The sequence below is a fragment of the Ovis aries genome, chromosome X, assembly GCF_016772045.2.
Source record: "Ovis aries strain OAR_USU_Benz2616 breed Rambouillet chromosome X, ARS-UI_Ramb_v3.0, whole genome shotgun sequence".
Lineage (NCBI taxonomy): Eukaryota > Metazoa > Chordata > Mammalia > Artiodactyla > Bovidae > Ovis > Ovis aries.
In genome coordinates, this window is record NC_056080.1 from 36,155,837 (window position 1) to 36,167,350 (window position 11,514).

The 11,514-nt window shown below is 46.8% G+C and overlaps 1 protein-coding gene across 2 annotated transcripts in view; it reads left to right on the top strand.

The window, feature by feature from the left end:
* Positions 1-10,986, top strand: part of LOC105605424 (histone H2A-Bbd type 1-like) — a 32,393-nt gene extending 21,407 nt beyond the window's left edge. The window contains exon 2 of one of the 2 annotated variants that reach the window (XM_060407426.1): positions 10,605-10,986. In XM_060407426.1, coding sequence (XP_060263409.1) covers positions 10,605-10,893 — 289 coding nt within the window. In that variant the 3' untranslated portion in view covers positions 10,894-10,986. Of the gene's footprint in view, positions 1-10,512 lie in introns of those variants that run through there. The other variant, XM_012106482.5, reaches the window with a different exon arrangement.
* The last annotated feature ends 528 nt before the right edge of the window (positions 10,987-11,514 follow it).

The window sequence follows — 11,514 nt, forward strand, 5'->3', positions numbered from 1 at the left end:
GAAGGAGGAGCACAAATAGCTTATTCATAGGATATGAAAGAAGGTGCATGGTTGATGTACCCAGCTGCAGATATGTCCAGATAGGAGAACATTGATGGAGGAAGGAGTACACAAGATTGTAGAAGAAACATCGATAGAGACCTTTGACGAGGGACTACCCTACCTCAGAGAGGAGCCAGCAGGAGGTACCTGGCTGCAGAGTGCACGAGACTAGGGGAGGATGTTACAGTCTGAAGGTCTGTGTCCCTGAAAGTTTATATCCTAATGCCTGATGTGGTGGCATTAGTAAGTGGGACTGTTAGGAGGTGTTTTGTGTGTGTGTGTGTGTGTGTGTGTGTGTGTGTGTGTGTGTGTGTTTTAATACTTATTTGGCTGCATCAGATCTTCATTGTAGCACGTGGGATCTTCGTTGCAGTATGTGAAATTCAGTAGTTCTGGTGCCCAAGCTTAGTTACCCCACAGCTTGTGGGATCTTAGTTCCCCTGACCAGGGATTGAACCTGCATCCCATGCATTGCAAGGTGGATTCTTAGCCACTGGATCACCAGGGAAGTCCGTTTCAGGAGGTGTTCAAGCCCTGAGGGGTAGAGCCTCATGAGTGTAATTTATTGCCTTACAAAAGAGGCTCCAGAGAGATCCTTTGCCCTTTGGCCATGTGAGTATACCATGAGGAGCCTGGGACCTAGGAGAAGGCCCTCACCTGACCATCCCTGTGCTGTGCTATTAAACTTTCAGCCTCCAGAACTGTGGGCAAAACATGCCTGTTGTTTAAAGGCTACTCAAGTCTGGTATTTTGTTTATAGCATCCCCAAGAGACTGAGGACCTGGCAGGATATGCCTGGATGGAGATTCAGGTGGGGTGGTTGGAGTATGACAGTAGGTGTATTGGTGAAGAAAGTCTAGGGCTAGACTGCAGAATGTGCATAGATAGAGACTGCAGCCAGCCTAGTGTATGTTCTGACAGGAAATACATGGATGGGGGAGGTATTCAGCCTAAAGGAGGATTCAGCTGAAATGCATAAATTATTAGTGCAGTCAGCTTAAGAGAGTTCCAACATGAAGTAGCTGGATGAAGGGTGCATCCATCCTAGGTGAGGCCTCACAGGAGGTATATGTATAGAAAGTGCAAGAAACCTAGAGGACATGACGAGAGCTGCTGGAGGGGAAGGAACATCCAGACTAGGAAAGTATTCTGGAGGATGTTCAGATCAGAGTACAAACTGTAAAGGGAAGGACAGGATAGGAGGTGCATTGGTATAGAATGCAGCCAACATTGTGGAGGACTTGGCAAGATGTTGGGTTCACGGTTAAGCTAGCCTAGTAGACAACCAGGCAGGAAGTACATAGTTATAGGGAGCTTCATGCCTAGGGAAGCTTTAAGGGTTTCCCTTATAGCTCAGACGGTAAAGAATCTGCCTGCAATGCAGGGGACCTGGGTTTGATCCCTGGGTCAGGAAGATCTCCTGGAGAAGGGAATGGCAACCCACTCCAGTATTCTTGCCTGAAGAATTCCATGGGCAGAGGAGCCTGCTGGGCTACAGTCCATGGGGTCACAAAGAATTGGACACGACTGAGTGACTAACACAGACACAATGCCTAGAGAGAGCATTGATCAACAGAGGGGAAAGCCATTCAAGCAGAAGATCTGGTGGAAAGTGCATGGATGAAGGGAGACTCTAGGCTAGGGGAAAATGACAGAGGAGGTACCTTATTGGAAGGAATTACAAACTTGGAGGAGGATAAGGAAGAATACGTATGCATGAAGGCATCCCATCTAGGGGAAGATTTGGGATGAGATACATTTGTGGAGAATGCAGCCAACCTAGAGGAAGATCGGGAAGAAGTGAACAGTGAATGGATCATCGAAAATACAGAAAGAGATTGCAGGTGGAGCGTCGGTGTAGAATGCCTTTAGTAGGAGATTCATGGATGAAGTTTCGGCTAGTGTAGGGAACATGAGGCCAGAAGATGCATGGGTTATAAGTGTAGTCAGGCTATGGTAAGACTGGGTTGCATATGCATCATTAGAGGTTGCAGCCAGCCTCTGTCAGAAACCAGAAAGATCAGAGAAAAGGGAGTATTCAGGCTAGGTAAGATCTTGGCATCAGGGGAAAGGGGAGGGGGAAGGGCGGTGGATGGAATATTAATCCTGTGGCAGATCAGGTAGGTGGTTTATGGGCAAAGCGAACATCCAGCCAAGTGGTAGACCAGAGTGTAGCTCATGGGAGAGGGGAGCAACTAGTCTGGTGGAGAACCTGGGATCCTTGTCAATCAGGAAGTTTATACCTAGCTCAGGGAGAGTCACCAGAAATGTCTGACTGAATAATTTAGCTAAGCTAGGGAGGGCATGGAGGTGAATAGGTGGAGAAAGGATGCAGGCTAGAAGAGTATTCTGGTGAAAGTGCATCCAAGGATGCAGCCAGAAAGTGTAGGACATGGCCAGTGGTGTATGAGTTCTGTATGGAGGTGATTATGTGAAAGATCTGGAAGGACACGATCTGTAAAGGCAGCCTGGGGGATGAGTAGGTAAAAGGAGCGTGGATGAGACGAACTTTATGCCTAGGGAGGGACTTGGATAGCATTCATGCTTGGTAGGGGTGGGGGAACACCATCCAAAGGAGATCGGGCAGTACGTGTGTAGGTGGAAAGCATCCAGTCTGGGAGAGGTTTTTGGAAAACTCAGCAGTGGCCACAGGACTGGAAAAGGTCCATTTTCATTCCAGTCCTGTGAAAGAAAGGCAATGCCAAAGAATGCTCAAACTACCACACAATTGCACTCATCTCACATGCTAGTAAAGTAATGTTCAAAATTCTCCAAGCCAGGCTTCAGCAATACGTGAACCATGAACTTCCAGATGTTCAAGCTGGTTTTACAAAAGGCAGAGGAACCAGAGATCAAATTGCCAATATCCGCTGGATCATAGGAAAATCAAGAGAGTTCTAGAAAAACATCTATTTCTGCTTTATTGACTATGCCAAAGCCTTTGACTGTGTGGATACAATAAACTGTGGAAAATTCTGAAAGAGATGGGAATACCAGAGCACCTGACCTGCCTCTTGAGAAATCTGTATGCAGGTCAGGAAGCAACAGTTAGAATTGGACATGGAACAACAGACTGTTTCCAAATAGAAAAAGGAGTACGTCAAGGCTATATATTGTCACCCTGCTTATTTAACTTCTGTGCAGAGTACATCATGAGAAATGCTGGCCTGGAAGAAACACAAGCTGGAATCAAGATTGCCGGGAGAAATATCAATAACCTCAGATATGCAGATGACACCACCCTTATGGCAGAAAGTGAAGAGGAACTCAAAGGCCTCTTGATGAAAATAAAAGAGGAGAGTGAAAAAGTTGGCTTAAAGCTCAACATTCAGGAAACGAAGATCATGGCATCTGGTCCCATCACTCCATGGGAAATAGATGGGGAAACAGTGGAAACAGTGTCAGGCTTTATTTTTTTGGGCTCCAAAATCACTGCAGATGGTGACTGCAGCCATGAAATTAAAAGTCGCTTACTTCTTGGAAGAAAAGTTATGACCAACCTAGAGAGCATATTCAAAAGCCAGAGACATTACTTTGCCGACTGAGGTATGCCTAGTCAAGGCTATGGTTTTTCCTGTGGTCATGTATGGATCTGAGAGTTGGACTGTGAAGAAGGCAGAGCGCCGAAGAATTGATGCTTTTGAACTGTGGTGTTGAAGAAGACTCTTGAGAGTCCCTTGGACTGCAAGGAGATCCAACCAGTCCATTCTGAAGGAGATCAGCCCTGGGATTTCTTTGGAAGGAATGATGCTAAAGCTGAAACTCCAGTACTTTGGCCACCTCATGTGAAGAGTTGACTCATTGGAAAAGACTCTGATGCTGGGAGGGATTGGGGGCAGGAGGAGAAGGGGACGACAGAGGATGAGATGGCTGGATGGCATCACTGACTCGATGGACATGAATCTGAGTGAACTCCAGGAGTTGGTGATGGACAGGGAGGCCTGGTGTGCGGCCTGGCGTGCTGCGATTCATGGGGTCGCAAAGAGTCGGACATGACTGAGCGACTGAACTGAACTGAAAGGTGTTTACAGACACCTTAGAGGAGGACATGGTAAGATCTGCATGGGTGGAGAAGGCATGAGTCTTGGGCTAAGAATGTGGAGAATGTCCATTATTGTACATTGCTACCAGCTTAGGGCAAGCACATCGTAATAGTTTTTTGTGTGTGCAGTACAGCCAGCCTAAGGAAGGATCATCTGCCATATAGAAGGGTGTAGGTATAGAATGAAGCTAGCTTATAGGATGCCAGCAAGAGATGCATGCTGAAAGGTGTAGCCAGGCTGTTGTAGGATCGGGTAGGATGTGTGTGGCTGGAGGATGCAACCAGCCTGGGTAAAAATCCACCAAGATGTGTATGGAAAGAGGAAGCATCCAGACTAAGTAACATCTCGGCAAGAGATGCAAGGCAAGAGGGAACATAGAGCTCATGGTAGGACTACATGGGCAGATAATGGGTGGAGGGAGCATAGAGCCAAAGGAAAGACCAAAGGTTCATGAGTGGAGATGAAGCCAGCCTAGGATAGGGCATATCAGGGTACAGATATGTACACTGAAACCGCCGAAGGGAAGGTACTGGAAGATGATCCATGGTTGTTGATGACAGCCATCCAAGAGGCCGAGATATATGGAAGTACATGAGAAGAGGGAACATCCAGTAGAAGGATGGAAATTGCGAAAAATACGTGGGTTGGGAAAATACCCAGCTTATAGTGGGATCCAGTAGGATCATTGCTCGAGGGAGAATCTAGTGGAAGAAATGGCAATAGTTATAGGATAGGAAGGTTCAGCCACCTTAGGAGGAAGGCCTGTAGGCAATGCATGAGTGAAACATGCAGTGAGCCTACGAGAACCACCAGGAAGCCCATGAGTGCTTGTGGGGCAGTCATCAGCAGGTGCGTGTATGGAGAGTTCGGAAAGACTAGTCAAGAGGTGCAATGGGTGGAGGGAGCATGCAGCCTAAGGGTGGCAGGGCAGGAAGAAGAAGGCTTGAGGGAGTATTCGAGTCCTTTTAAAGAACCAACAGCATATGAATCAGTGGACATAGCAGAGGTTCATGGGAAGAGGTGTAGTATTCAGCCTCAGATAGGATTGGCATTATCACTAGGGCTTCCCAGGTGGCACTAGTGGTAAGAACCTGCCTGCCAATGCAGGAGACATAAGAGATGCAGGTTCCATCCCTGGGTGGGGAAGATCCCTGGAGCAGGGCACGGCAAACCATTCCAGTATTCTTGCCTGGAGAATCCCATGGACAGAGGAGCCTGGTGGGCTATGATCCATAGTGTCACAAAGAGCCAGACACGACTGAGGCAACTTAGCAGGCAGGACTGGCCGGAAGTTCATGTGTGCAGGAAGCAACCATTCCATGTGAGAGTCTAGCAGGCACTCCATACATGGAAGATGCAGGCAAATTATTGGAGGGATCAAAAAGATCTGTAAGCATGGAGGGTGCAGCCAGAGGACTGGGCTGGAAGTGCATGGCCGGAGGAATCTTTAGGAGATTTGTAGATACAGGGCACAGCAAGAAGGAGTCAGCACGAGGTGAAATGGTGGTGGGTGCACATGATCTGGAAGGGGAATTGTCAGGTGGTGCCTGCACTAGGGGCGGACAGTCTGTCTAGGGGAGGAACAGACCAGCAGTGCATAGATGGAAGGAACACAGAGTCCAGGAAAGCACATGTCAGGAAGCGCATGGCTGAAGAGGGTATCTACTGTAGGGGAGGTCTCGCCAGGAGTTGCAAAGGTGGAGTGTGCAGGGAGTATGGCGGCCTATCTGGCTGTCAAGTCATGGGTAGTAGGAGCAGCCAGTATAAGGAGGACCCAGCAGGGAATGCATGAGTCAGGGTGTCACCCAGGTTTGGCAAAGATGATGCAGCATGGAAATAGGTGAAGGAAGAGTCAGCAAGACGTGTGTGGGTCCAAGGAGCATCCATCCTAGGGTTGGACACAGTCAATGTTAGTTGGGTGCAGCCAGTCTAGGAAGGACGCGGCAGAGAGTATATGGATTGAAGGCAGACGTGTAAAGAGCACCTGCATGTCTAGAGGACTCCATCAGCCTGGGGAAGAACTAGGCAGAAAGAGCTTGGGCAGGAGGAGTGGACAGCAGACAGGAGGACGTTTTAAGAAATGCGTAAGTGAAGAAGGCATCCAGTCTAGGGAGGCTCAAGAGGGAAGAGATGTTTGTATACTTACGGCTGATTAACAGTTGTTGTACCACAGAAAGCATTACAACATTGAAAAGCAGTTATCCTCTGCTTGAAAATAAAAAGAAAATACCCAGTCTAGGATGAGACTTACTCACCTCGGTGAGGACTGAGCAGGAGGCTCATGGGTGAGGGGTGTCACCAGACTGATGGAGGACACAGCAGAAGGTACAGAGTTTTAGTGACTTTCTCACCTAGGGGAGGGATAGGAAAACATACACAAATGGACAAAGGTGAAGCCATCCTAAGGTAGAATCCGGCAGGAGGTGTGTAGCTGGAGCGACCATCTAGCTGAGAGGAGGATATGGCAGGGTGTGTGTGGCTGAGGATGTGTAGCATGTGTTATGTGGTACAGAGTGGAGCCAACCTAGGCTCAAGCCATCAGGAAGTACATGGTCAGAGAGAAAAATCAAGCCTAGACAAAGATTTAGCAGGAGGTGTGTGAAAAGAGGGAGCAGGGAGGTTAAAGGAAGACTCGATAGAAAATGCATTAGTGGATGGTTATACTAGCCCAAGGGGGCCATGGCGAGTGCTTCAGAGTTGAAGAGCACAGTCAGCCTAGATGAGGAAATGGCGGGAGGTGCAGGAGAGGGATCATCCATCCCAATAGAAGCAGAAGCTGGGTGAGCAGTGGAGCTGCCTCCTAGAGGATAAACTGACAATACATGCAGCCAGAGAGATTGTGTCTAGCCTGTGGGAGAAGTAAGGAGGAGGAGCATCATCAGTGCAGAAAGCAGCCATTGTAAGGAAGGATGTGGCTGGAAGAGCAGGAGAGTTGATTTCAACTGGTATAGAGGAAGATTCAGAAGGAGATGCAAAGATGGAGGTTTCAGCCAGTCTAGAGGAGGAATAGGCTGGAAGTGCATGAATGGAGGCAGCATTCTGTTGAGGGGCAGACTGACAGCAGGTGCCCGGATGGAGGCTGCAGCCAACTGTTGGCCATACTTGTTAGGTGAGGCATGGGTGGAGGTTACAGCCAGCCCAGGGTAGGACTCAGCAGGAGAAGCATGGGAGGGTGGGCATCCGCTTAGGGGACAGGGCACCTGGAGATGCGTGGCTGGAAGATGCAGCTAGGGGAGGGATCGGTTCTAAGTGCATCATGGTAGGGCAGGATCCAGCAGCTACTCCATGAGTTCAGAGAGCAAGTGAAGCTGAAGAAGTGCAGAGGATGGGGATACTTCTGCCTAGAGGAGGACATGGAAGGAAGTGGACGGTGGAGTCTACATCTGTCCTAGAGGAAAATATGGTGAGAAGTGCAGGTGTGAAAGGTGCAGCTGGCCTCAGGGAGGGCATGGCAGGAGGTGCAGTCCATCAGCCTAGGGAGGAATCTGCCAGGAGGGCCAGGAGTGGAGTGTCCCACCTAAGCCAGAGTTGAGCAGGAAGTACATGGATAGAGTGGAAACCAGCCTCAAGGATTCACCAGTAGGCACCCATGTAAATGTGAATGGTAGTAGCAAGGCTATCTGTTAAGAAAAGGGAGAATACAGTATTTCATAAACTCAGTTCTAAATAAACACAAATCCTTAGGACTTAGAGAAATGTATCTGACTCTTTGCAACCCCCTGGACGGTAGCCCGCCAGGCTCCTCTGTCCATGGGATTTTCCAGGAAGAATACTGGAGTGGGTTGCCATTTCCTTCTCCAGTATATTTTTAATGGAGTGTATTTAAAAGGTCAGAAATTCAGTTTCCTTATTTTAGGAAATTTTAGGAATACTCAATATATGTAAGCAAGTGTTTATCTAGATATGCCAATCACTAATGAGCCCCATTAATTTCAGATAATTTATCATCTATGTTAATACTATGTAGAGGTAGGAAAGCTTTATGTACACAGTCTGTGAAAGTATTTCTGAATTACAGGCACAGATATACAGGCACAGAGAAATAGAGCTTATAGCTTCAATTCTACAATTTCAGCCATAGGTCAAGCATAAACATAGAAACAGTCAACCTCCCAGAGGACATGAACTTCTTCATTAATTTGAGCTCAAAAATAGACAAAAAAGATGGATGAGCCAGATTCGATGTTGTTTCTCACCCAGTGAGAACTAGATCTCTACAAACCATCAATCTAGAGAGAGCTTCAAATGGTCAGATCATAAATAAAAAGTCTCACCACATGACCAAACAGTTGTACTTTTAGGTATATACATAAGAAGATTGAAGCCAGGGACTTCTCTGGCAGTCCAGTGGTTAAGACCTCGTCTTCCAATGCAGGGGGAATGGGTTTGATCCCTGGTCAAGAAGCTAAGATCCCACATTCCTTGTGGCCAAAAAACAAAACAAAACAAATATAAAACAGAAGCAGTATTGTAACAAGTTCAATAAAGATTTTAAAATATTAAAGAAAACCTTAAAAATCTGCATTAAAAAAAACCTGAAGCCATGTGTTAACAGAAAAGCTTGTATGTAAATGTTTATAGTGGCATTATGTTTAATAGCCAAAAGTAACTCACATGTCTATCAGTTGGTGAATGGAAAAATCAGAAATATTATATATATATATATACTGCTAAGTCACTTCAGTCATGTCCGACTCTGTGCGACCCCAAAGACGGCAGCCTACTAGGCTCCTCCATCCCTGCGATTCTCCAGGCAAGAACACTGGAGTGGGTTGCCATTGCCTTCTCCATATATATATACATATATATGTGTGTATATATATATATATATATATATATATATATATATATATACATACACACACATACATACACATACACACTGTGCCTAGTCACTCAATCATGTCTTACTGTTTGCAACCTTATGGACTGCAGCCGCCAGGCTCCTCTGACCATGGGGATTCTCTAGGCAAGAATACTGAAGTGGGTTGCCATGCCCTCTTCCAGGGGATCTTCCCAACCCAGGGATCAAACCCAGGTCTCCCCCATTGTGGATTCTTTACCAGCTGAGCTATCAGGGAAGCCCATGTATTTATAAATACACACACACACACACTCATACATATACACACATATGTATACACACACATATATGTATAAAATGGATTGTTTTTCAGCTATAAAAATTTATGAAGTATTGATAACCTGTTATAATGTGGATGAACCTTGAAAACATGCTACGTGAAAGAAACAAAGATACATGCTGCCCCATATTATATGAGTCCATTTATATAAAATGTCTAGTACAGGTCAACCCATAGAGACAGGAAGTAGAGTGTTTGCCAGGGCTTCTGGGGATTGAGGAATAAGGCCTTACTGCTTAATGGGTGTGGAATTTCTTTGGGGGTTAAAGAAACTATCCTGGAATTTGAACAGATATTTTCACAACATCATGAACGTATTTGTAACAAAAACACTGAATTACTATTCTTAAAATTGCTGAAATGGTGAATTTTATGTTACATGTACTTAAAAAAATACAAGGAAAACTAAAAACCAGATTACCAACCATGACTATCAATAGCAGGAAATAGCTTATTAGCTGTAAAGGAGCCAAAAACACAATAGATACACTAAATCAGTAGAGAGGAAAACAAAAATTACAAAAAGGGTCAATGATGTGTTACTGATACATTGAATTCACATTGGAGAGCCAGGAAAAGACATGTTTAAATTTTTATGTAGTTTACGTCTCTGTCATTGAAGTCACATGGCCGTGATAGGTGGAACAACTGGACATATGGGTGTGTCTTCCAAAACAAAGATAATTATCAAATAAGTGTAAAATCCTGACACCTAGATAGGAACATGTATTAAAACATTTATCACATAAGGAAATGGGCAGATGTTATAACTAGTTGACAAGAGAAACCAAAGAATGGAAAAGTAATATTGATCAGAAATAGTAGGATAAATACATTAATAGAGGCCAGATTGTTTGATTGCTGTACGAAAAGGAAATTGAGCCTTCAGCAAAGGTTGTATCAGTGACCTACAGACTTCCAAAAGGATGTAAAAGGGCTCAAAGATGGTGTAAGACTGGAATGAAATAACCCAGAGTTGTGTTTTACAGACATAGATTAGTTTCCATTGAAACACATTTTCAGCTAGAATGTTGTAGTCTGACAAAAAGTTAAAACTTCCCTTCAAGAGATGGTCTTTTCAACAGAGAGACCAGATTTCCCATCAGCCATTTCTAGGCCAGTCCTGATCCAGGGCCCAGTGGCCACTGATGACATCACAAAGCCTGAGCTGTCACAAAGGCAGCTCCCTGAGCAATAAGAGACCTGAGCAAGGGGACACAGCCACCAGAAAGACACTGGCATCTAGGGAGGCCCCAGCCAGCAGGATCATCAGTCTGGGCTGATAGAGGCAGCGTCCAGCCGACACCATGTCTCGGAGAAGACACCTCCAGAACTGCCGTCGCAGTAAGAGACACTCCCTCTCCCGTTCTACCAGGGCCGAGCTGCAGTTCCCCGTGAGCCGCGTGGACCGCCTCCTGCGAGAGGGTCAGTTCGCCAACCGCCTGAGCTCAGCGACACCCGTGTTCCTGACTGGCATCCTTGAGTACCTGATGGCCAACATCCTGGACCTGGCGGGGAAGGAGGCCTGTATCAACCACAGGGTACGCATCAGCCCGGAGCACGTGCAGAGGGCGCTGATCAACAATGAGAATCTCCGCCGCCTCTTCCAGCCCAGTGCCTTCTCTCAGCCCGCAGCTTCACCACCCGCTCCCAAGAAGAAGTAGGGATGCCCAGGCCCCCGAGCCCAGCCACACCTCATCAGTAGCTTCATCTCGCCCCAAACTACCCACAGATGAGAGAGGCCTGGTCTTCTGCCCTTAGCACTGCTATTAAAGTGTTCATGGCTGTGCTTGTAACTGCTTGCTTTCTGTCATTTGTCCTTGAGGCGTCTGGGTGACATGGGGTGGCAGGGGGGTCCTCTCATGAGGGATGGAGGGGTGGAGTGGGTGGTCAGGGAGGGATGCTGGAATCCTGAAATCGGGGAGTGGTTTCCGATGGTGACAGTATTGTGTGTGGTCCTGGGGGGAGTCGCTGGCTGAGGTTGCGGGGCAGGACTTCCTCACTGGCTCTGAAAGAGTCCAGACCAGGGAGGTTGGGAGGTTGGGAGGTTGGCGCGGAGAGGGCCTGTTGAATTCCCAGAAGGATGGTGGTAATGGGAGAGGGGCTGAAAACTGTGAGGGAGGAGCCTAAGGTTTTATTCCTGATGGGGGACATCTAAAAGTGGGAGGTGAAGCCAAGGGGGGTGATTGAAGAGGACGGCAGAGCAGTCAGTGTGAACTTAATGGGGCAGGACTTTTACATGAAGATTGAGGAGTGATGGGGAAACCATAAAGAAATACACATAA